Source organism: Lynx rufus, unplaced genomic scaffold (genome assembly GCF_022079265.1).
Source record: "Lynx rufus isolate CCGP_SWC_20201006 ecotype Redwood Valley unplaced genomic scaffold, mLynRuf1.p SCAF_1, whole genome shotgun sequence".
NCBI lineage: Eukaryota > Metazoa > Chordata > Mammalia > Carnivora > Felidae > Lynx > Lynx rufus.
In genome coordinates, this window is record NW_025814823.1 from 209,710,068 (window position 1) to 209,735,723 (window position 25,656).

Below are 25,656 nucleotides of genomic sequence, written 5' to 3' on the forward strand. Positions count from 1 at the left end.
GAAAGACACAGAATCTGAAGCAGGCTCCAGGCTCTGAGCTGTCAGCACAGAAACTGATGTGGGGCTCGAACCAACAAACCATGGGATCATGACCTGAGCTGAAGTCGGATGCTTAACTGAGCCACCCAGGTGCCCCAGTATGTTTTCTTAAGCCAATAAGCTGCACCTTGATTTCCCATTTGGTCCCCCTGGCTCAGAAATAAATTACTTATTCTTTAGTCTTATGTTAAGAATAATACAAGCAGGATTTCTGTATGTTTCATTTATTTTATTTATGATGAGAATATATGTTTTACATATCTTAGTTTATTTTCGGATTAATTGTATACTAAAGTTTATTAAATTTATCTACAGTTATTTGGAGATTGCTGCTTGTGTTCATTTACTTTTTATTCTGGAGAATGTCTGAAGTTAACATTTCTAGCAATTCGGTGGCATGAGAATGTATTTACACCTGTAAGGTGAGATAAAGGTTTTCTTTTTCCTTATTTTCTGTCCCTTTTAAAATATTATTATTTTTTCACCCATAAACACATAAGATTAATTAAATGAAATGTAAATTTGAACTTTTGAGACCTTACAGATCTATTCTTCCCATAGGTACTGTTGTTATTTTAGTTTTCATTTTAATGTTTTGTTTATTTTTAGAACAAGCAGGGGGAGGAGCAGAGAGGGAGGGAACAGAGGATCAGAAGCAGGTTCTGCAAGGTTTTTCTCATTTTTATTTCCTTTCATGGAATTAAGAACATGTAAAAGGTAAGACAGGCTATGGTCTTGCTTGTATTAAAATTATAGAGATAGGTATTTTGGGAAATAATTGAATTTTAAAAAGGATATAGCTCGAATTTACTACTGTAACTTTTAATTTTTTTTAATGTTTATTTATTTTTGAGACAGAGAGAGACAGAGCATGAATGGGGGAGGGGCAGAGAGAGAGGGAGACACAGAATAGGAAGCAGGCTCCAGGCTGTGAGCCATCAGCCCAGAGCCTGACGCGGGGCTCGAACTCACGAACCTCGAGATCGTGACCTGAGCTGAAGTCGGATGCTCAACCGACTGAGCCACCCAGGCGCCCCACTACTGTACCTTTTAACTACTCAAGTACTTTTTATTATTTTTTATTTAAATGTTTATTTTGAGAGCAAGAATGTGTGCACATGAGTGGGGGAAGGGCAGAGGGAGAGAGAGAGAATCCCAAGCAGGCTCTGCACTGTCAGTGCAGAGTCCAACTCAGTACTTGATCTCATCAACTGTGAGATCATGACCTGAGTCAAAATCAAGAGTCAGATGCTTAACTGACTGAGCCACCCAGGAGACCTGCTCACATAGTTTTTTTGTTTTTTTTAATGTTTATTTATTTATTTATTTATTTATTTTTAATTTTTTTTAACGTTTATTTATTTTTGAGACAGAGAGAGACAGAGCATGAACGGGGGAGGGGCAGAGAGAGAGGGAGACACAGAATCTGAAACAGGCTCCAGGCTCTGAGCCATCAGCACAGAGCCCGATGCAGGGCTCGAACTCACGGACCGCGAGATCGTGACCTGAGCCGAAGTCGGCCACTTAACCGACTGAGCCACCCAGGCGCCCCTGTTTATTTATTTTTGAGAGAGAGAGAGAGTGTGTGAGCAGGGGAGGGGCAGAGAGAGAGAGGGAGACAGAATCTGAAGCGGGCTCCAGGCTCTGAGCTGTCAGCACAGAGCCTAATGTAGGGCTCAAACTTATGAACTGTGAGATCATGACCTGAGCCAAAGTCGGACAGTTAACCAAATGAGCCACCTAGGCACCCTTGCTCACATACTTTTTAAACTAGAAATAGTTTTATATATACTACAAAGCCCAATAAAATACATAGTGCATTAAAAGCATATCATGCCTGGGCACCTGGGTTTCTTAGTCAGTTAAGCTTTGGACTCTCGACTTTGGCTCAGGTTATGATTTCATGGTTCATGAGTTCGAGCCCTGCTTTAGGCTCTGCACTTACAGTGTGGAGCCTACTTGGGATTCTCTCTCCCTCTCTCTCTGCCTCTCCCCCACTTGTGAGCATGCACTCTCTCTAAATAAATAAACTTTTAAAAAAAGCATATCATGCTTCAGTAAGATTTAGTAAAATAGTGTGATTTTTAAAATTTTCTTAATTTTCTTATGCTCTGGTACTTTATATATTAGGTGTATAATGAGTTGGACTCTAATAAATATACATGTGTGTAACCATATACCAAATATAGAACATTGCCACTATGTTATTTTTATTTTTTAAAGATTTTATTTTATTTTAAGTTTATTTATTTTGAGGGAGAGAGAGGAAGGGGCAGAGAGAGAGAGGGAGAGAGAATCCCAGAACCTTTAGATCATGACCTGAGCAGAAATCAAGGGTCAGATGCTTAACTGACTGAGCCAGTTAAGATTTTATTTTTAAGTAATCTCTACATCTAACATGGGACTTGAACTTATAAACCCAAGATCAAGAGTCACACGCTCTCCTGAATGAGCCATCCATGTACCCCAGAACATTGCCACTATTTTAAAAATCCATTCTTCTCTATTTAATTTCTGTGAAAATGTTTACAGTGATGTATAATATGTGTCATCTAAATGTTTTGTCAAAACAGATGCATTTGGGGTTGACTATGGAACATGCCATTACTAACAAAGTGCTGATACTGAACCTGTTTAACTGGCAACTGCTCTTTTGTGGCATGGATGAAAATTCTGAGCAGTTGCTAAGAGGGCCTCTAATATTCATGCACATATAGGAATTGGACCCTTAAGTTTTTTATGATGAGCTAAATATTAAAAGTTACTATATTTCCTATTTTCAATTATTTCATTACTTACTTAGATCGTTGCCATACCATGTTCATTGGGCACAACAAGACTGCCTTCTGTGCCATCTAATTCCCAAATGTGAATCGGTAAAGTCAAGAGGAGCTCTAATTTCTGCCTTTTCAAGAGATGGCATTACTCTGGCAGTAACTCTTAATCAGAAAGACCCAAAGGTCAGTATATGTAATCTGTCTTGAAAGTAACCTATGAAAGAGTTCAATTTGGAGTTGTCTTGTAATACTACTTTATGTTCTTTATATTGGTGTTTTCTGATCCAGTTTAACATTGTGGTGTTTTCTGATCCAGTTTAACTTTAACATAAAGTTATTTTATCCAGAAGCTATAATTTCAAAACTTGGCCTTCAGAAGTGAAAACAGGGTAACAAAAAGGAAGAAGGGCAAAGTGGTAACTGATGTCCTTAAAATATAGTATAAAAGAGTGAGGAGTTTCAGTTTTCAGTATTGTTTTGCCAGTTGGGAAAGACTTCCAAGATAGTTTATTAATATAATAATAGGTCTCTAGGTCTCTAGAATTATAAGTAATGATTAAAGTAAAATAATTTTAATGTTTTTTTACATTTTTTTTTTTTTTTTTGCTTTCTAGGCAACTCAGGTATTGTTTATAAACACGTTGAATTTTGTTACTCTCTGTGGTAGCCTGAGAGGGTGTAGTAATAAGAATCCTGTGGTTCCACCTACACTTATCAGGTATGAACTCTTGTGTTTCTGCATAGCATTTTTATTTTCTCTTCTAATAGTTTAATAAGTTTAAGGCTCTGATAATACAAAAGATATCTAAATAGATATTTAGGTAGATAATGCAGCTTACTTTCAGCATTTGTGCTTGATTAATTGCTATATGAAGGAAAATCTTAAGGAAGGATCTGGTAGGGTGGAAGATACATGAACATATTTTCTTTTCTCTTTTATTTTTTTCTGTGTTATCTCAGGAGGAGTGGAATCATAACTGGATAGGGGATATTGGGCTTAATTAGAGACTGAAATGAGAAAACCTGGACTGGGAAGATCATTATATACTTGGGGTGGCTGAGGTGTTTATAGCTTTTTAAACAAAGTTGGCATGCTCTGCATGTGGGTTAATAGCAATAATCAGGATTTTTGATAGCACAAGAGCCTCTACCAGGATCTATTTGGGATTATAGAGTAGATAGGTTTCCTCTTGGACTTCCTAATTTCCTTTTCTGAACATTTTTCTTTGCTGTTCTCTGAATTTTCAAAGTTTTCAGATCTATCTAGTCTTGCCTCTTCATTTTCTTTCCCCGCCCAAAAGTTCTTTTCTGAAGGTATTACTCATTCTTACACCTGAAATTAATGTAACATTGTGTCTTGACTATACTTCAAAAAGAGAAAGAAAAGAAAAGAAAAGAAAAGAAAGAAAAAAAAATGAATGAATTGCTGGTCTCAGTGCAGTGGTCTCTTTGACTTAGAGTGTACGTCATTATTTACATAAGGAGCTACTTTTTGTCTCCATGAAAGATTAATATTACTAGATAGTTAAGGAGCTGTAAGGATGACTTTGGGAAGAGGGAGTCTGCTGCTGCATGGAACCTCTAGCAAGCTGCAGAGAGAGGGCAGACATGGTATTGATTGACCTTTAAATCTATCAGTAGATTTGAGTTGTAGACACCAATAGAATTAAAGTTCTAATTAAAATGTGAGTGACTAAAAAGCTTAACTCTTTTAGGGAGTATTTTCATCTTATCATTTGCTTATGTGTCTACATGAATTTCTAGTTTGTATGTTTTGTGGAGTAGATGTTGATGAGCAAACTCCTTTTTTTCCTTACCTTTTTTCTGGGAAGTAAAATACACGAAATGTATGTGGCAGTTTGCTACTGTTCATTCTTTCCTCCTTATTTTTTGAAGTGTTTCAACTCTGCTTGGCCATTTTAAATTGTCAAAGACATTGTAGAGAGTCCTTTCTAAACATACTGTCTTGCTTTTTCTAGGTCCTACTGGGTAGGTGATATCAGCTGGACTCATGATAGTCTTTTTCTGGCTTGTATGTTAAAACGTGGCTCCCTGGTTTTATTGACCTGTCAAGGTGAATTGGTAACATTAATTACATTTGGTTGCTCTATAGAATTTGGGCCAGCAGAATTTATTCCTTTTCACCCACTCATAACATATAGGTGAGACATTTGAATTATTTTAATTTGTTTGTAGAAGGTTTTCTCTTTTGGTATTACTTTATTGGGTATTTTTAAAAAATAATTTCATCTTTCGAATTGTCTTTTGCTCTCTTTGAGTCTGTCCTTTCAATATCTGTTTCTTATTTATAGTTTTCTTCTATTTCTTTTTGTTGCTAAATCCTGGTGAAAATATGACATTGTGACTATGTAAGTATAAGTTATTTAAACATTCAATAGCACTGAAACATTTGTCTTCTTTTATGTAAAATTCAAAGAAGTGTGATATGTCTTTTATTGTTTCTTTAAAAGAAGGCCACTTAAATAAATGAGTAACTCAAAATTAACTTGGCACATGGATTTATCTGTTTTTTTCCCCCAAAGGGAAGAAGGGGAAAAGTTGTTGGAAATGGATAGAAGAATTTAGAATTTAGCCATGTTTTAATTTTTAATTGTGGGATGGGGTAGCAGTTTGGCTTTGGAGTCAGATCAAATTTAAATCTTCGTTCTTCTACTTATTAGTTGTATGACTTTGGGTAAGTTATACCTTAAGCTCTTTTTCTTTTACTGGGAAGTGAAAATGACTATATTTGTCTCTTAGGGTTGAGGGAATGAAGTAAAATAATAAATGGTTATAAATAAGCACAATTCTGACATAAGTGCTTAGTAAATATTTTTTTTTATTGATGTTAGTATTAGATATGACCTGACATATACACATAGGTATTTACAAAACAAAAACATTGGAAAAGGATTTTGAAATCACTCCATTGCTATTGCTTCACAGAAAGGAGATTGAGGGATTGTCCTTGATTATTTGTAGCAAAAAGTGATGCTTAATTTTTAGCACTGGAAAATTATAAGTGAAAAATTTGTTGGGGACTCTGGCTGGCTCAGTTGGAAGAGCATGTGACTCTTGATCTTGGGATTGTGAGTTGGAGCCCCACTTTGGGTGTAGAGATTACTTAACAATAAGATCTTTTAAAAAAAATTGACACTTCCTGCAGTGAAAGTATTTTTTTTCCTTATTTCTTTATGGTCCAATTTGTAATTGACTTGAATGTCCTCATATTCTTATTTATTTAAAAAAATTTTGTAATGTTTATTTACTTTTGTGGGAGAGAGCGAGAGAGCGCGTGTGCGCGCATGTGCGAGCAAGTGGGGGAGGGACTGAGAAGGAGACCCTGAATCTGAAGCAGGCTCCAGGCTCTGAGCTGTCAACACAGAGCCCAATGCCGACTGGAACTCACCCACAACAAGATCATGACCTGAGTGGAAGTCGGATGCTTAACGGACTGAGCCACCCAGGCACCCCCCTCATAGTCTTCTTTAATTTAGGGAACTCCTGGGTGGCTCAGTCCATTAGGCATCCGACTCTTGGTCTTGGCTCAGGTCTTGATCTCAGGGTTGTGATTTTAAGCCCAGAGTTGGGCTCTGCACTGGGCGTGGAGTCTGCGCGAAAAAAAACAACAAACTAATTTAGGACCTTTTTTTTTTTTTCAAAAAAAATTTTTTTAACGTTTATTTTATTTTTGAGACAGAGAGAGACAGAGCATGAACGGGGGAGGGTCAGAAAGAGGGAGACACAGAATCTGAAACAGGCTCCAGGCTCTGAGCAGTCAGCACAGAGCCCGACATGGGGCTCGAACTCACGGACCGCGAGATCATGACCTGAGCCGAAGTCGGCCGCTTAACCGACTGAGCCACCCAGGCGCCCCAGGACCTTTTTTAAAAAAAAAAAGTGTATTTATTTTGAGAGAGAGAACATGAGCAGGGGAGGGGCAGAGAGAGAGGAAGAGAGAAAATCCCAAGCAGGCTCCACTACATGGCTGCAGAACCCAATGTGAGACTCCAACCCATGAACTATGAGATCATGACCTGAGCCAAAACCAAGGGTCAGATGCTTAACCACTGAGCCACCCAGGCACCCCAATTTAGGACTTAAAAAAAATTTTTTTAAGGCTTATTTATTTATTTTTTTTTGAGAGAGATAGAGTCAAGTGGGGAAGGTAGGGGCAGAGAGAGGGAGACAGAGAATCTGAAGCAGCTCCAGGGTCCAAGCTGTCAGCACAGAGCTTGATGTGGGGCTCAAACTCACTAACTGTGAGGTCATGACCTGAGCTGAAGTCAGATGCTTAATTAACCGGCTGAGCCACCAGGTGCCCCCAGTTTAGGGCCTTTTAAAATGGATTACTTTTTTTGATTATATAAGTGATACATATTTATTATTAAAAAAATAAATTTAGAAAAATGTCTGTAATGAATACACCTGTTATTAAGGAGGAGAAAGAAAAAACTGAGAAAGACATTTGGAGAAGATAGTAGTGGGTAAAATTTTATCAGCTGAAGATTAAATTTGACTTTCTTCGTAAATGTACTTACTGTTATGGTGGTGTACCTGATTCTGATTATTTAATATTACTTAATTATGTATTCATAACTCACAATTATATTCTTATAAGTATATTTAAATATATAGTAAGAAAGAAGGTTAATTACTTAATTCTCTGTAATAGTAAAACTGAACTGCCTTAATTCTTTTCTGAAATAGTTTGTATATGAACTGCCTTCTTTTCTGAAATAGTTTGTATAAAACTAAATTAAAAACAAAATAGAGTGAATGCCACAATTCAGGGAATATTTAAAAAACACATAAACCTACATTTTATTTAATCACTTATGTCTTCCTTACAGATATATACAATTTAATGTTAGTGTGTTTAACTGGCTGTTTTATCATTCTGTAGCTTTTAATTGTTGTGTTGCTTTTCTTTGGAATAATCTGATTCTTTCCTTTAAGATTTTTCTTTTACTAATTCTTCAATTTTGTGTTTGTTTGCTAGACCACAGCAGCTTACATTTCAAGATTCAAATAATTCTGTAGATTCAACAGCTTCTGATAGTGACCCTATGAGACAGAGATTTTCTATAAAAGCACACTCAAGATTACCCTACCTCATTATTTCTGATGGATACATGGTCACAACCCTTCGATTTCTTGATAACCTCTCTCCATCAGTGCTCATGAGATCCCTTCTACTTGATTCAACCCAGAGGCTTGAGAAAATGTACCAAAGTATGGTATTGTCTAAGGTATAGTGCTTTTGGTATTGCTGGTAAAAGTTGGCTTGTCTTTTCAGATCTAAAACCATACTGACAGTAATGTCCTTGGATTGTATATAGTTGTCTATAGAATTTTTAATTGCTTGTGATAGAATTACAGATAAAATTTTGCTCTTGGGTGTCTTTTATCTTTTCTTCTACAGCCAAAGGGCAAAGGACTGAACTTGCGATCACTGGATTCCCTAAGGTCTAGCCTGTTAAAACACCAAGGAAATAAAAGTGTAGCTGATTCTACTGTCCCCAGATTCTTACAGGCAGAAGAAACAATGAACTTAAATGAAAAAGCAGAAGATTTTCAGGTACTTAGTAGGTCTTTTATTTACTTTGAACAGTTACATATTGACTTTATTCCAAGAAACATATTTTATTTTTCTCTTGTTCAAGGGAGAGAAATTTGAGAACACCAGTGATTTTACTTATAAGATATTAAATTAAGCATGATTTTCTTCACTCATGTTTTAGGATTTTGAAGCAGAAGAAACTAATGAAGGCAAACACTTTCCAAACAACTTATTCTCACTTTGGAACCAAAAAAAGGATCCATTGTTCAGTTATGTCAAGGAGGGAAGATTGGAATTTGCGTCTATGTTTGATACGATACATGCAGAGGATAATACAGAGGAGACAGACAGAACCATTACAGAACTGCATTCTGTCCAGAAGAATCTCCTTGCAGCATGGACTATAGGAATTTCAAAAAATGTAACAGAAAAAAATTTAATGTTAAATTACACAGTTGTTTGTATCACTCATTTTTTCTACATTCTTCAATTTATAAGATGTCCTTTCCCCAAACTTGATCCTTTTTCAAGCAAGAGCACAAGACATAATGCATGGGTACTTTGTATCTTTCAACTTTTTCATCAGTGTTTGTCAATCCAGTATTGGGATATGAGATACAAACAAGATGTGGGACATTTGGTAAAGCTGACCTCAAATACTATAAAGCTTTTGCTGATTCAGCAACAGCAGGGTCAGTTATTTTCAGAGAAGCTTTTGGCTTGTTTTCATTTACTCAAAATGGTAGCTGCTTATTTAAATGGCATATACATTCTTCAGCCTGAAGTTATTTCAACGTCAGTTGATGGAAGTAGAACAGCAAATCAAGACAAATTGGTGGTACCCATTTTTCAAATGTTTCCAGATAGTGGTTCTCAGGAAAACTGGTCTTGGAGTTCATCTTTCAAGATTCATCCTCAAGTAGTAAATCTTGCTCAACAACCAGGACACAGGTATAATTACTTTATATTAGGGTACCATTAACATTATAGATGTTTTCCTTTTTGAAAAGTTGAGATATAACTCTCATGCTGTAAAATTCACCATTTTAAAGTGTAAAATTCATTGATTTTTAGTATAGTCACAAGGCTGTAGAACTCTTAGCACCAATTCCAGAATGTTTCTATAATCCCAAAAAGAAACTCTGTATCCCTTACCAGTCAGCATTAATAGATTTTTATATTTAAGTCAAATGTTATTCAACAGACATATTAGTCTTGGGCAGCCATGATACATGCCCAAGTATTGAAAGATTTTGGTTTAGGTAAGAAGAATGACTATAGGGGCGCCTGGGTGGCGCAGTCGGTTAAGCGTCCGACTTCAGCCAGGTCACGATCTCGCGGTCCGTGAGTTCGAGCCCCGCGTCGGGCTCTGGGCTGATGGCTCGGAGCCTGGAGCCTGTTTCCGATTCTGTGTCTCCCTCTCTCTCTGCCCCTCCCCCGTTCATGCTCTGCCTCTCTCTGTCCCAAAAATAAATAAACGTTGAAAAAAAAAAAAAAAAAAAAAGAATGACTATAGAAGAATGACCATGAAGATTTAAAAAATGTATTATACTTTTTTTGATCAGTGGACTTTGTGCTATATTTAAATCTGATCAGTTTGTATATATATTATTGTTTCAATGAAGAATACAGGCAGAAATAATAAGACTAAGTAGGAGGCTGTACATATTTTTATTCCTAGTCTGAAATTTGGTTTTGATGATTACTTAATTTTGTGTGCAGATTGGCTGTTCTCTGGAGAGTGTTGTACAACAAAACTTTATGGTATCAAACACAGTTAAATCAAAGACTTCCTGATGGTGACAGACAGTTAACTGAAAAGATGACACAGGAAGCATCTACTGTCAAGGCTCTGCTATGTCACATACAGGCTAACTTACAGACTGCTGGAATTCGCTTGAACCAGGCGTTAGAACTTAAATCTATCAATGGTCAGTAATTTACAAACATTTTTTTTTAACTCTGTGAATAAGCAATGTAAGTAACTGGGCTTCTGTTTTATTAATTAGTTTCAATTATTTGTTTTTCAAAATAGTTTCTGGCTGAGCTTTATTTACTGAATTTTAAAATGAAGTAAATTTTTATAAAGTAATTTCATTAACTGTGACTGATTGTTGGTTAAAAACTTTGTAGGTGAAGAGTGTTTCCTGTTAGGATCATATGAAAAGTCTGTCTTAATGTGGAAGAAAGCTCTACAAGAAACTCAAGAGAAAGGTAGGGTATTGTTAAAAAACAGTAGTTGTCATAATATTGGTAGGAATGTATTTTGACATGCTGTAGAGCTTAAAAATAATTCCAGATTTCGGAGTGCTCACAGTTTTTTAATGCTCAAATGGAATACGTATGGTAGGCATCTTTAGTGTCAGAAATGCTTTTAAAATTATTTTTGGTCTTGGAATTTGTAGCATGAAGAGTTTTTTCTGTTATCTATAGGTAAGGCTCCTTTTGTCCTTTTTTTGCTTAGTGATGGAATCTGTGATTATTAATGGGAAAAATGAGTTTTAGATACTAAATAAAATAATGTTTTGTTGGGCATTTACCACCTTTTTTACAGACTTAGAGAAACACAAAGCTAAGGCTCTCTGCCCTTAGGTAATTCAACTTCAAGAATTTCCCTTGAGTTATACTTATTGTTAGGTTAAGTTTGGTCTCCATGGGGTTTTTGATGAGACTATAAAGATGTAGATTCTAGAAACTGGTGATAGCTTTCATGATATTGAGGATGTGACTAGGATGACAGAAGTTCTCAGCTAGCGACCTGGGAACTAGCCATGACTGTAACTACGACATGGTCAGGTTTGGCCAATTATTAAAGTTATGTTCTGACTGCTGTGGCTTTGTATATTTCATTCATTCAACTATTTAACCAGTATTTATTGAGGTCCTGCTGTGTCCCTAGTACTGTATTAGGCACTAGGAATAAACAACAAATTGCCCACAATATGGAAGAGAGATTACATAAACAACTAGCACTCCTCTTGTTATGTTGTATGGTACATGCTGGAGAAGCACAGAAGAACATTTCCCATAATATGAAGCTGGAGCGTAAGCATTGGTCTGGGGAAAACCTGGACTTGACATTTAAAATTGAGTATAAATTGGCCAGTTAAAGCAGTGGTAATGGTTTAACAAAGGAGATAGCATTATAGAAGCAAAAAGGCACGAGAAACTATGGCAATTTGGTAAACTGCAAGTTGTTTCATAGGACTAGATCAAATGACATATGTATGTAATATTGGGTGTGGGGTGGTAAGAGGTAGGTAGAGAAAAGGTGATAAAGGAGCATACTATGCAATATAAAGGGATCAAAATTTTATCCTGAAGACATTGGGATCAGTTAGATACTTTATGTAGGAAAGAGAACTTTCCAAATGAATATAGGCCATTTGGAAAGATTCCTTTGGTACAATGTGGAAGATCATTTGTAGGAGTGTGGTGTAGATATGTGGGTTTTACATTGAAGCAGGAAAATCAGTCAGTTGAGGAGGTCCTGAATCAAAGCAATATCAGGAGTACTAGAGAACAGAGGTAACACTTGACAGATACCAAATAGACTTGATCAGCTGGACTTGTGACTGAGTAGATCTGGAGAAAGAAGTCTAATGTAGTTCTCAGGTTTGGGGATTGTCCAACTGGATGAAGAAGAGTGGCATTCAAGGAGATGAAAAGTTCTGAGGAAGAAAAGTTTTCATAATGAGTTCCATTATGGACCTTTATGTTTAATTGCATTTCCAACTTGTATGTACTAGGAATGGCTTTTAATAATGGAGACTGGAAGTAGTTGTGGCTTCAACAAGAAAGAAGTTTATTTCTCTTTCTTATGAAAGGAGACTAGAAGTTGACAGTCTAGGGCTGATTTGGTGTTTCTATGGTCTAAGTAAGGACCCATGCTCCTTTAGTTTTTCTACTCAGTCATCCTTAGTGCATTGCTTCCAATCTTAAGGCCATTACATGAGCTAAGATGGGTACTAGAGCCCCAGTCATCACATGCATATTCTAGACAGCAGGAAGGAGGAGGGCAGGAAGGGCAAGAAAGGGTACACCTCCCTTTGAGCAGCTTTTCTGGAAGTTCTACACAATATTATCTCTTGGTTTGGAACTTAGTCATTTTTTCACTTGGCTACATCTAAGTGAGAAATTGTGATGTGGGTTCATTATTAACTCCAAATAAAATTGGAATTCTTTTGCTCAGGAAGAATGGATAAGGGTCAGGCAACTGACAGTGTCAGTCCTAAACACCCTCCAGATATTTGAAGGCAGTGGTCAGGGGCTCCTATCTCATTGGATAGTGCTTCTTCTCCTTTGGGAAGTCTCTTTGACTAACTGTTTGATAGACATATGGTTTCTTGGGGTTTTCTTTTTTAGCATGTCTCCTTCTGTTTTATATCATGTACTTGAGATATTGTTAGTGGATTTTAGTGCTGAAATGATGAGGATTTGTAGCTCTTTTGGGATAAAATCTTAGTCATCCTAGGGCCTGATGAAAGATAATAAAATCATTCAGAACTTAAAATGAAAAAGAACAAATTATTGCTGACCTGTTTTAAGATAAAAACTCTTACTAAAGTGTAAAACAAATACAGAGAAAAAGTCACATAAACTGAGTAACAGCTTTCATAAATTGAATATTCCTGTCTACTTTGCACCCAGATCAAGAACATTACCTTTCTGGGGATCCTGGCTGGCTCAGTCACTAGAGCATGTGACTCTTGATCTCAGGGTTATGAGTTTGAGCCCCACATTGGGTGTAGAGATTGCTTAAATAAATAAACTTTATTGTTTATTTTGAGAGAGAGACCAATCATGTGAGCCAGGGAGCGGCAAAGAGAGGAAAAGACAGAGAATCCCAAGCAGGCTCCACTCTGTCAGCGTGGAGCCTGACACGGGGCTCTAACTCACGAACTGCAAGATCATGACCTGAGCTGAAACCAAGAGTCCAGTGCTTAACTGACTGAGCCACCCAGGTGCCCCCTAAATAAATAAACTTAAAAAAAAAAAAAAAGAACATTACCTTGCTAACATGTTTTTTTGGTTTTTTTGCTAACTTGTTTTTATTTTTTAATCTAGTTTATTTTACCTTTTTATTTTTTAATATAATTTATTGTCAAATTGTGCTAACATGTTTTTAATGTAAACTTAATTCTTGTTTAAGGAGGAAGAAGGACATGTTTTCTTCAGATACGCTATTATCTTTCTCTTTTCTACTGCTACATCTATAGCTATAATTTAAATGATGCTCAAGGATTGTGTGATCAGCTAGTAAGAGAAATATTGAAGTGGTCCCACCTACCTGTAAAAGAAAATGAGGATTGTTCAGGTATGCATTTCAGCAGTCAGTATGTTTAATCTCATTAATTTGTATTCATACATTTAGATATGAAATTGCTTATACACAAAAGTTGGTTGCTCTGACTAAATTATGTTATGGTGAATTTTGGCCTGTCAACTTCTTATTAGCAAGGATCATGTTTTATTTTTGCTTTTGTTTTTTAAATCTTTGTCTCCTCAGGGCTTAGCAGTAATTACCTGCCGAGTTAATAGCATTATTTTTTCATAGCCATATTTGTTAGGCATAATATCAGGTATCCGAGTATTTTTCCTTAGTATATTTATATTTTCTTTAACCATTGCTTAAGGTGATTTAGTAAAATGATGAAAATCACTTTCTGAGGTATTCTGAGTCTTTTTTAAAAATTCACTTAAGAGGCTGCAGAGTATCTGAGTTCCCCTTTTTAAAAGAGGTCTATTTTGAGGCGCCTGGGTGGTTCAGTTTGTTGAGCATCCAACTTCAACGCAGGTCATGATCTCGCGTTTGATGAGTTCAAGCCCTGTGTCGGGCTGTGTGCTGACAGCTCAGAGGCTGGAACCTGCTTCAGATTCTTTGTCTCCCTTGCTCTCTGCCCCTCTCCCGCTCATGTTCTGTCTCTGTCTCAAAAATAAAATAAACATTAAAAAAAATTTTAAAGAGGTATATTTAAACTAAGCAATAATGAGAGTGAAAGGTATATATGAACATAGAATATATCTCTAATGGTTATAAGTACTAAACTATTAGGTGTATACTATGCATGCAAATGTGTCTGAAAGGCCTAGTGTATCAGAAGTTTTAAATGGAGTCCATGCCAACTTAGGTTTTTATTGTTTGAGCCACTGTTTATTGATTTCTTGCTCTTTGTGATTTTTATCTTTTAAAATCTTTGTGTTCATTAGGGAAGTAATATGTGTTCATTTTAGATAATTTTGAAAATATGGAAAATATAAAGAAAATAAAATTACTTATAACTTACCATTTTTTGTATACATTTATATGTATATATTATTAGAGCTGTGTATTGTTTTGTAGTCTTTTAAAATTTAATATTTTGATGAATATTTTCTAATGTAAATAATATTCTTTTTTGAAGCCTATTAAACCTTTTCCCCATTATTGGACATTTCAGTTGTTGCCACCTATTTACTGTTTTAAATAGTGCTGAAGTGTACATAAATTTTTGTGAGCATTACTAATAATTTCTTAAGGATAAATTTCTGTAATTGCCCTCCAGAAAGGTCTGTTAGCTGTGCATTATTGACAGATCTTTCTATGTGACTTTTTAACTGATTGGACATTCTTCTTTTTTTTTTTTCCAGTGGTGTTATCATTACATGATGTAACTTTTTAAGTCAATTGAACCTATAGTAATGTATGTTTTAGTTTTTAATGGCTATTGTTTAGAATATATTAAGTGTAACCTTACTGGGTTGGGGGTCTCAAAGACTACTCCTCATGTTCAGTGTTCACAGGGAGGATGCTAGGACTCAGAATATAGTTGTACTCAAGGCTATTATCTACTACAATGAAAGGCTCCAAAGCAAAATTAGCAGAGGGAACAGGTGCATGGGGTGAAGTCCAGAGGAAACCAGGCACAAGCTTCCAAGACTCCTTTCCTAGTAGAGTCACACAGGACAGACACACTTAGTTCCTGTAACAACAGGTTGTGTCAACACATGTGAGATATTACTGACCAAGGAAGCTCATTTAGAGACTCAGTGCTCAGGTTTTTTTTTTTTTTTTTTAAGTGTATTTATTTAGTTTGAGAAAGAGAGATCACAAGTGGGGGATGGTTAGAGAGAAGGAGAGACAGAATCCCAAGCAGGCTCCACACCATCAGCACAGAGCCCAGTGTGAGGCTTGAACTCCTGAATCGCGAGTTTATGACCTGAGCCAAGATCAAGAGTTGGATGCCGACTGTGCATCCAATTAAAAATCCAGGCACCCCAGTGCTCAGGGTTTTTAATTAGAGGCTGGATAGTCATGTAGTCACCCCTCTGCCTAGCCCTTACCAAAATTCTACACTCTCAGAAGAAAAATAGGTGTTCAGCATAAACCACATTGATTGTACAGTTAGGTCTAGTGAGCCACTCTCATTAGTTAAGGTGGTAGGAATCTTTCCCAAATCCAAGTTCCCAGATGCTATCCAAGGGTCAGCATTATAAGCAAAACTTTCAAGTAGTCAGGCCTGCTATGTTATCTTTTTCCTGCACACTTACCTCATTAAATCATTTTATATAGTTATAATTTTTATTGCGTAAGATTGTCATTATTAACATCATCACTGTGCTACACACAGAATTACCCTTTCAAAATTGTTTTACTTATGAATTGATACAGTTTTACTCTGTGATCATCTTTTAGAATTAGGTTGCTCTCCATTTAAGGAGCTTATTTCTGGCTTTGCATAATGAATTTTGTATGATTAAAATTACTGGAAATCTTGCCTTTATATAATTCCTACAGTAAATTTTATCCAGGAGAGAATAATTCTTACCTATGTATTTTTAACTTTAATGTGAAGAAATAGTAGGATTTTTCCAAATGTTTAATGACCAAATGAAGAATACTACTTGGAGGCTAATAAGATTTTCTCAAGATCCCCTTTATGAAAAAAAAAGTTTATTAATAATCTTGAGTGCCTACTCTATGAGGAAGAGTAGTGTTAAGTGCTGAAATATACGGTGACAAGACAGAAATGGTCCATATGCATATAGAACTTAATATCCTTATGAATATATCAAGTGACTTCTGGGAAAGAAAAATATTTTGCTACTATTGGGGCCATAAATTTCATAAAAATTAATGTTACTGTAGTATTTATATTTAACAGTTTCACTATTTTCAAATTTCTGAATGCCAGTTTGTGTTACTGAGTTTTGATTCTCAAATAGGGATGACACGTTTGCTCCTGCTAATTTATACATCAGAATTACTGCAGAAATCCTGACGGGGGCACCTGGGTGGCTCAGTCAGTTAAGCGTCGGACTTCTGCTCAGGTCATGATCTCGCGGTTTGTGGGTTCGAGCCCCGGGTCAGGCTCTGTGCTGACAGCTCAGAGCCTGGAGCCTGCTTCAGATTCTGTGTCTCCCTCTCTCTCTGACCCTCCTCTGCTCATGCTCTGTCTGTCTGTCTCAAAAATAAATAAAACATTAAAAAAATTAAAAAAAAGAAATCCTGATGTAACTCCCACTCCCTTACCCGCTTTCTCCCTCTACCCTACACATTCCTTTTGTCCCTACCTTCTAAAAGAATCTTATAACAATGAGCCATTCTTACTAATGGGAGTGTATTGTAATTCCCAGATCTAATGGTATAGAAGACAGCATTAAGAATCAGTGTTGTAGTGCTTTTCAGATTATATACGTAGTAAGCTCTGCCTCCTTTAATAAAAGAAAAAAAAAATAAGGAAGAAGGGAAAATAATGAAATCTAAGCTTGTGAATCCATCATGGCTGGATTGTTTTGTATTTATCCTTCCATGTTTTGAAATAAAACTGGTAGCTAAAAGTCATCAGTGGTTCTTAAGTGCATGTGCTCGTAATTATCAGCTAATTATTTCTGTTCTATTGTCCTCAAGAAGCGTAAATACCTATTATGAATTAGCTCAAGGATGCCTGGGTGGCTCAGTCATTTCAGCCGCCAACTCTTGATTTCAGCTCAGGTCATGATCTCCTAGTTTTTGAGTCTGAGCCCTTTGTCGTAGGGCTCTGTGCTGACAGCCTGCTTGGTATTCTGTCTCCCTCTCCGTCTGCCCCTCCCCTGCTTGTTCTCTCTCTCTCAAAATAAATAAAAATAAACCTAAAAAAAACAAATTAGCTCATACAGGTAATGGATGCTCATCTCAGAAAAAATTTTAAATTATAATTTTCCTCTTATGTAATGTTGGGAACCTAAATATTATTACCTTTTGACAGTTTGATCAGAATCTCCTTTGGTCATTTGCTGTATCCCTTAGTTCCCGAGAAGTCTCATTCTGAGTTTGGAATGACGAGAAGTGCTCATCCTGAGGCGGCAGTAAAGGTTATCCAGTCCATGGCTCGCTTCATGGCCGCCTATTTCACCAATCAGCCGCTTTGCATTTTGCCACCTCACAATGTGAATGTTCTTCCTCCCCTTCATACTAAAACAGGTAATATAGTAAGCAAATAATTTTCTCACTTTGTTTATTCACATAATACTTAAAATCATATTATACAGTGATCATTATTCTATGGGAATAATACTGTTCTAGCTTAGTGTATGACACATAGGAGATTCTCAGTGACTGTAAACGAATAAAATCTGAGAAAGGTAATTGCTTGGGTTTGTTTTTATTGAATATGGATTGTTTAATTACAGTATTATAGTTGAGCAATGAACAATGCAGGGTTAGTGGTGACGACCCCCTGTGCAGTCAACAATTCACATATAACTTCTGACTCCCCAGAAACTGTCAATAAACTACTGTTGGCCAGATGCCTTATCCATAAGATAAACCGTTAATATGCATTTTGTATAATATACTGAATTCTTATTCAGAAAATTTGTATAATATACTGAATTCTTATTCAAAAAGAAAATGTTAAGAAAATTATACGAGGGGCTCCTAGGTGGCTCAGTTGGTTAAGTATCCAACTTCGGCACAGGTGATGATCTCATGGCAGTTTGTGAGTTCGAGCCCCGTGTCAGGTTCTGTGCTGACAGCTCAGATTCTATGTCTCCTTTTCTCTCTACCCGTTCCCTGTTTGTGCTCTGTCTCTCTCTCAAAAATAAATAAACTTAAAAATTTTTTTAAAAATTATACAAGAAAATACATTTATATTACTGTACTGTATTTATCAAAAGAAATTTGCATGTAAGTAGACCTGCACAGCTCAAATCCATGTTGTTCAAGGGTCAACTGTATTTATTATTTATTATTTATTATTTATTTATTTATTTATTTAGGTGGTTTTACATTTAAGCTCTCTTTTTGTTATAGCCCTAGGTATTTATCACTTGTGTTCCCTATCTTTGGTAGTAATGTTTCTGACAACAAATTGTATCCTTAGTTTGCATCATTTTACTGAATAGAAGAAGTAGCACTCCGTGTGGTTTTTAGAAAAATCTTTAAAAAAAAGGTCAAATCCTGACTTAGAAAATTTGTCTCAATTTCTTGTCTTTCCTATCCTATATTATTTATAGGACTTGAGCTGTTTGGCATGATCTTTTCAGATCACTTTGCATACCTAGGGAACATTGATTTTTCTCACACTGTAGGAAAAAAGGTGATAGAATTATTGAATTGATTTTGGACATATTCATAAACATTTATAAAAGCTCAAAGACACACCTTTTAATTCCTTTTAATTTATATTTGTTTGTAAATATCTTCCCAGTGAGAGGAGAGGCTAGGAAAGAAAATTTTGTGATCTCTTCCTAAGCCTGAGACAGTAATTACTGAAAAATCTAAATACCTGGAACTTGGTATATAGCCTTTAGTTTCTTTAATTTCCTAGTATCTTGAAAAAGGGTATCTATAGTCTTGACTTACAATAGATTTCATATTAATCTTTTAAATCAGAACTAGTGGCAGAATGTATTGGGGATTTGTGTTGCTTATTTGATGTGATGTTTATTGTATGAAAGCAAAGCAATAAAATTTTCAGAAAATTAAATCATTCAAGTTCTTTCAATAGTACAATACCTTTCTCATAGTAAATGAAAAGCTAGGACAAATTTAATCAATATCCTGGCTGTTTGCCTATGCAGAATCAAACATTCAAGTGAATGACGAAATTTTTTGTTTCTATCCAAATGTGTTTGTCAAAGAGCCAAAGTGTTAGTGTTTGGTGTGGGGAGAGACTATGTTGATCACATGAGAAACTAATTGTTTCAAGAAGCAGAAACCCACATATACTATTTGCCAGTTTTATTTTGAGGGAGTGAGTGGAAATCTTAGCAATATATATTTTTATTTTATTTTTATTTTTTAAAATGTTTTATTTTTGTGAGAGATCGAGAGAGAGGGGGGCAGAGAGAGAGGTGGACAGAGTTGACAGCAGTGAGCCCAATGTAGAGCTTGAACTCACAAACTGTAAGATCATGACCTGAGCCAAAGTTGGACGCTTAGCCAGCTGAGCCACCCAGGCACCCCAGCAATATGTATTTTTTTTTAAAAAAATAGCAGTTCAGGGCACCTGGGTTGCTGAGTTGGTTAAGTATCTGACTCTTGATTTTGGCTCAGACCATTATCTTATGGTTCGTGAGATCTGAGATCCATGCTAACAGCATGGAGCCTGCTTGAGATTCTCTCTCTCTCTCTCTCTCTCTCTCTCTCTCTCTCTCTCTCTCTCCCCCCCTCTCTCTCAGAGCAGCCCACAGTAATAAATTGTACACTGTGGCCCAGTACATTTAAGTGTACATTTGTATGTTTATATTATCTGACACAGCATTTTCATTAAATTGTATTTATATTTGTTTTATGTAATGTACTCTGATGCTATCTCTTCTGTTTCTGTATCCTGTTCTGTTCCATTTTTTAAGAATGCTGGCATTTATTTCATGACCCACTAATGAGTCATATTCTTCAGTGCTAAAAAAAAAACAAACAAACTGGAGTATGTTAAGTATTATTTTAAACCATTTTGTACCTTACTTGCTTCCGTTGAAGCAAGTGTGCACGGGATGGACACTTGCTTCAAAGATGGGCCCTCCATGTAAGGTGTGTGACAAATTCCACCAGGTTTAGGTTCAGAAGATACCCATAGTCCTGCTTCTACCTTGATTCAACCAACATTTAGTTTTAGATCACTTTCTTGAGAACTTTAGTCATCAAAGAATCCCCCAAACGGTTTAAACGTCTATGGAAGTTCTCTTTCACTTTATGGAGGTGTGTGTATACATATAGCTACTACACTAGCACTTTAGAGCATTTCGTGAGCTGCTATCTCCTTGTCTAACTTGTATTTTACCCAAAGTTAACAGGGAAATAGCTGGAGCACTGTTTCAAAAAACGTATCTCCAATAACATATCAGCAGTTGAGGCTGATTATTAGAAAATACTAATTAAAGAGATAGGGGCTCCTGGCTGGCTCAGTCAGTGGAGCATGCAACTCTTGATCACCAGGTTATAAAGTTCAAGCCCCATGTTCAGTGTAGAGATTACTTAAAAATAAAATCTTAATAAAAAAAAGGTATGTAAGTATGTGAGGAGGAGTGATTCTGATAAATGTAATTGTTAATATCCATTTTCTTTTATTTACACATAGAACGGTCCCTTCGACTTATTCCTCTGCAACACTCTAAGGTGGCCAGTGTTGTAAGAGATCAGAATCTTTCTAATGTTTGGACAGTTGAATATGCCCTTGAATTATTACTTATTGGTGGCCTAGTTCCAGAGGCTGTGTGGTTGGCACATAAACTTGGAGACTGGAAGACATCTGTTTCAATTGGTGTGGCCTTCCAACTATTCTGTAAACATGATAGTAATTTCACAAGGTATGTATTTTTAGGCAAACGTAGGTTGAGAAACAGTATAATAGTATCATCTAACTATTTTTTATTTCTCTCATTGCTGGCATTTATGCACTTTGTGGAATCCTTAGTCCAGAATTGTCCAATAAAACTTTCTTCAGTGATGGAAATGTTCTCTATGTGCAGTTCAGTATGATAGCTGTTAGCCACATGTAACCATTGAGCACGTGAATTGTGGCTAATAAGACCAAGGAATTGAACTTTCAACCTAATTTAAATTTAAATAGCTAAATGCAGTTAGGGGCTACTGTGTTGGACAGCTCAGCAGCTCTTTTGTGTTAAATCTTTTATTTAAAAAAAAAAAACAACCTTTTTATTTAGCACATTTGTTAGTAATGTCCTCAAAGTGCTTATAGTCAATGGGAGAGTTTGCCTATTTTAAGTAGGGTTTGAATTTTAAGCTAATAAATCTAATCTCTATATTTTAACTTTTCTATTATAGTACTACTATATCTTTGATATTTTTCAGTTCAATAATTCAACATATGTATATCTCTTAAGTAAGTGCTCTGTACTAAGCTCTGTGCCAGGTAGTTTAATGGATATAAAGTTAAAGGGTACATAGACTCCGTGTTTAAGGCATTTATAGTTTAGTAGAGAAATTAAGGCAAAACATTATTATAATTTAGTGTATGTGCTGCCAAAGCGAGCACAAAACATTATTATAATTTAGATAATACGGTAAGAAAAGTGCCAGTGGTGCAGTGGAGAGAGCAATAATATCAAATGGGCATAGGACAGGAAATGGAGATAACATTTAGATGGGCATTGAAGAAAAGACAGAATCTCAACAAATTGAGTAGCTGTGGAGAGAGATAACATTCCAAACATGAGCAAAGGCATATGGCAAAAGACAAGTTTAGTTCAATTTGGATCGAGTAGTATGGAGGGCAGCAATGGGAAATAATGATGGGAAGGTATATTAGTATCATAATCCTGGAGACCCTTAAAAATCTCCTTAATGTAATATTTCCCCAATTATTTTCCCCCAATTATTACTTTTTAAAATAGAGGATGAATAAAAGTAAATTTCACTGTTCCTTAACATTTTATGTTTAGCTCTTAATGTGTTAATATTTCCTTTTTTCAGAATTTGGATTCATTTTCCTTAATTTGATGTGATTTCAGGTCCAAGAAAAAGGGTCTGAATTTGCCAATAAATATGACTCCAGCACAGATTTTCCAGGAAAAACTGCAGTGTTTTTTAGGTCGGCCAGCCCCTTTGGAAACAAAAAATGAAATGGGCTCAAAATACAAACAATTTACAGGTGTGTTACCTACATATAGTCTGACATATATATCAGCTTAATTGATATAAACCTTCTGATATTTTAAAAAGCTTATTAATATCCATAAATATATTAACACTTTGAAGTAAGCTTATCAAATATAAAAGTATGCTATTTATTCTTAATCATGGGAGCTTCTAAAATTTATGCCAGCTCAAAAAACAATGATCAGTAACTGAATGATACTCTGATTTTTCATACATATTTTTTGACTAGTTGTATTTTGCTATATTTGGATTATTTTCTTTTGCACTCATAGAGTCGTAGAATCTCATAAACAGGAGGGTACTTAAAAGTATTTAGTTCAACTCTTGACTAGTGCATAAATCACAGAGTTGGTTTTGTTTTTAATTTGAAAATTTTATAGTAGTATTACAAAATTAAAAATAATGTAATATCACATATATTACATAGATTTACTCAGGAGCCCTGTAAAATTTGTTTTATAGCTGGAGACATTTAGATGAAAAAGTAATGAAGTTGGGTACTTAAGGTTGTATGTGCTGACTACTGTAGGACCCTTTGGTTTTATTAGTTCTTGTCTCCATTAAGCAGAGAGGCTTCTAACTCTAGATTCTTAGAACTTACTAATTGTAACTTCTCTTTCCAGAAAGAATGCATAATACCTGGAAATCTTACTGAAAACTTTGATAATTACTTGCCAATATTTTTGAAAATAAGTGGAGAGAAAATGTAACTACATGAAAGTTCGTTTTGAAAAAAAAGACTAAAAGGGACACCTGGGTGGCTCAATCAGTTAAAAAAGTACTATGGTGGAATGTTAAGAAAAAAAATTACTCTCCCACTAGCTGCATTCACATAATGTTGTATTTTATTTTGGTGTCTTTCTTGATGCTTTTTTCCCATCAGTATTTTTTCATTTATTATTTTTTAACTCAGGACTATGTTCCAAGTATATTTTTGTTACATAGTTGTTGTTATTATAATATCTTGTATAAGTTTGCAAAAGGTCTTATGCTCTGATCTTTTAAAATTTTTTAATTTTTATTTGTTTATTTGATAGAGCGAGCATACACAGGAGAGGCAGAGAGAAAGAGAATCTTTTTTTTTTTTTTTTAATTTTTTTTTTTTCAACGTTTATTTATTTTTGGGACAGAGAGAGACAGAGCATGAACGGGGGAGGGGCAGAGAGAGAGGGAGACACAGAGTCGGAAACAGGCTCCAGGCTCTGAGCCATCAGCCCAGAGCCCGACGCGGGGCTCGAACTCCCGGACCGCGAGATCGTGACCTGGCTGAAGTCGGACGCTTAACCGACTGCGCCACCCAGGCGCCCCGAGAAAGAGAATCTTAAGTAGACTCCACACCCAACACGGAGCCTGATGCGGGGCTGGCGCTCATAAACCATGAGATCATGACCTGAGCCCAAATCAGGAGTCCAGTGCTTAACCTACTGAGCCATCCAAATCAGGAGTCCAGTGCTTAACCTACTGAGCCATCCAGGCACTGCCCCCCTCTATAATCTTTTTTTTTAAATTTTTTTTTTAATATTTATTTATTTTTGAGAGAGAGACAGACAGAGCACAAGTTGGGGAGGTACAGAGAGAGGGAGACACAGAATCAGAAGCAGGCTCCGAGCTGTCAGCACAGAGCCCGATACAGGGCTCGAACCCACAAACCATGAGATCATGACCTGAGCCGAATACCTGAGCAGATACTCAACTGACTGAGCCATCCAGGTGCCCCTGCCCCCCCTCTATAATCTTAAAGTAACACAATTGTTATCAAATTTCTGTGTAGAAGTTGAGATGTTTTGCATGTCAACCATTATGTTCATTTTTGATGATAATTTTTTTCAGGTACGAAATTTTATACTACAAAATAGGATCAGCATAATATAAATTTTAACTATTTTACTTAATTTTGTATTTGGTAGATCCCATTGAAGAAGAAGATGCAAATCTCCTCTTTGGTTCAGTGCAGGAAGTACTGAAAGCAGCAGTTATGGCTGATGCAGATATTCTTTCAGAGACGTTTCAACTTCTGCTAAACTCTGCCAAGGACTTCACTAAGAGACTGTGGGGCTTAGTCCCGGTCGGCTTGTATCTCCCGGCTCCTCCATTATATTGTCCTCAGCCAGCTATTCTTAGTGAAGTAAGCTTAGTTCTTAACCTTTTAATTAATTTAAAGTTGATTTTATCCAAATTTTACAATAGACAACTTGATAATAGTTATCAAGTTAGGAATGCAAGCTCTGAAGACAAACTTCCAGATCCTAGCTTTGCTGTTTATTAATTGTATAATCTTAATGTACTAAACTGTTTAAGTTTCCTTATCTGTAAAATGCAGATGATGATAGTACCTGTAATAATAGTATTGTTAGGATTAAATGAGATATTCTGTAAAAGCTTTTACCTTAGGGCCTAGGACACATAGTACACATTCAATAAATATTAAAATTATTGCAATAATAAAACAAAATCAAGAGAGGATTCTCTATATGCAGGTTTTAAAAAAATAGATGTTTGTTTAGGGTAATAAATAATAAATGTCAGATTTTAGAAGACCTACATTATTTTGGTCTTTTATTTACCTCATTGTCTTTGATTCTTTTGAAAGACTTCTTTTGATTTTTTTTTTTTTTTAATTTGATAGGTCATTTTTTTCTCCTGCACTATTCAGTTGATAGTTCTGTCATATAAACAGCAAGACAGTGTTCCTCTCAGGAACTTTTTCTCTGCTCTCACTAAAAATCACAACATTATAATTAGCTGGCTTTAAGATTTTAAGTATGAATGCAAATTATTTTAATGTTTGATATTTTTAAATGATTCTGGTATTGTTTCTTTACTGCTTACTGTTTTAGTATTAGCAGCCTCTATCTCTTACCTGGTTTTTTTCTTTTCCTTTTTGAGTTTTTTGTTATATTGTTATTATATTTAAGGTTATATTTCAATAGGTTAAAAATATTTCACTTATTGATATTTCAAATGTAATATGTTATACATGGAAGAAATAAATAGTCCATTGTATTTCTTAATAATTCTCTTTTCTGTCACATCTGAGTCTTCAACACATTGGTTTAGAAATTAGGAATACCATTTAAGCTATTTTTGGAATAGCCTATGCTGATATTAGTTTGAGTGGTTACTATCCTTAGTAGTGATTCATTTTATTATTTTGTTTTTATTAAAATAATCCTCAGTGGTAGGATTTCTCCTAA

At 35.7% G+C, this 25,656-nt stretch overlaps 1 protein-coding gene across 2 annotated transcripts in view; it reads left to right on the forward strand.

The window, feature by feature from the left end:
• Positions 1-25,656, forward strand: part of CPLANE1 (ciliogenesis and planar polarity effector complex subunit 1) — a 126,187-nt gene that overhangs the window by 10,131 nt on the left and 90,400 nt on the right. For both annotated transcript variants that reach the window (XM_047093370.1, XM_047093378.1), the window contains exons 5-18: positions 355-461; positions 2,843-2,999; positions 3,431-3,534; positions 4,796-4,978; positions 7,819-8,068; positions 8,242-8,397; positions 8,561-9,330; positions 10,102-10,310; positions 10,513-10,593; positions 13,532-13,696; positions 17,648-17,821; positions 20,922-21,150; positions 22,315-22,454; positions 24,370-24,587. In XM_047093370.1, the coding sequence (XP_046949326.1) occupies positions 355-461; positions 2,843-2,999; positions 3,431-3,534; positions 4,796-4,978; positions 7,819-8,068; positions 8,242-8,397; positions 8,561-9,330; positions 10,102-10,310; positions 10,513-10,593; positions 13,532-13,696; positions 17,648-17,821; positions 20,922-21,150; positions 22,315-22,454; positions 24,370-24,587 (2,943 nt within the window). The remainder of the gene's footprint in view (positions 1-354; positions 462-2,842; positions 3,000-3,430; positions 3,535-4,795; positions 4,979-7,818; positions 8,069-8,241; positions 8,398-8,560; positions 9,331-10,101; positions 10,311-10,512; positions 10,594-13,531; positions 13,697-17,647; positions 17,822-20,921; positions 21,151-22,314; positions 22,455-24,369; positions 24,588-25,656) is intronic.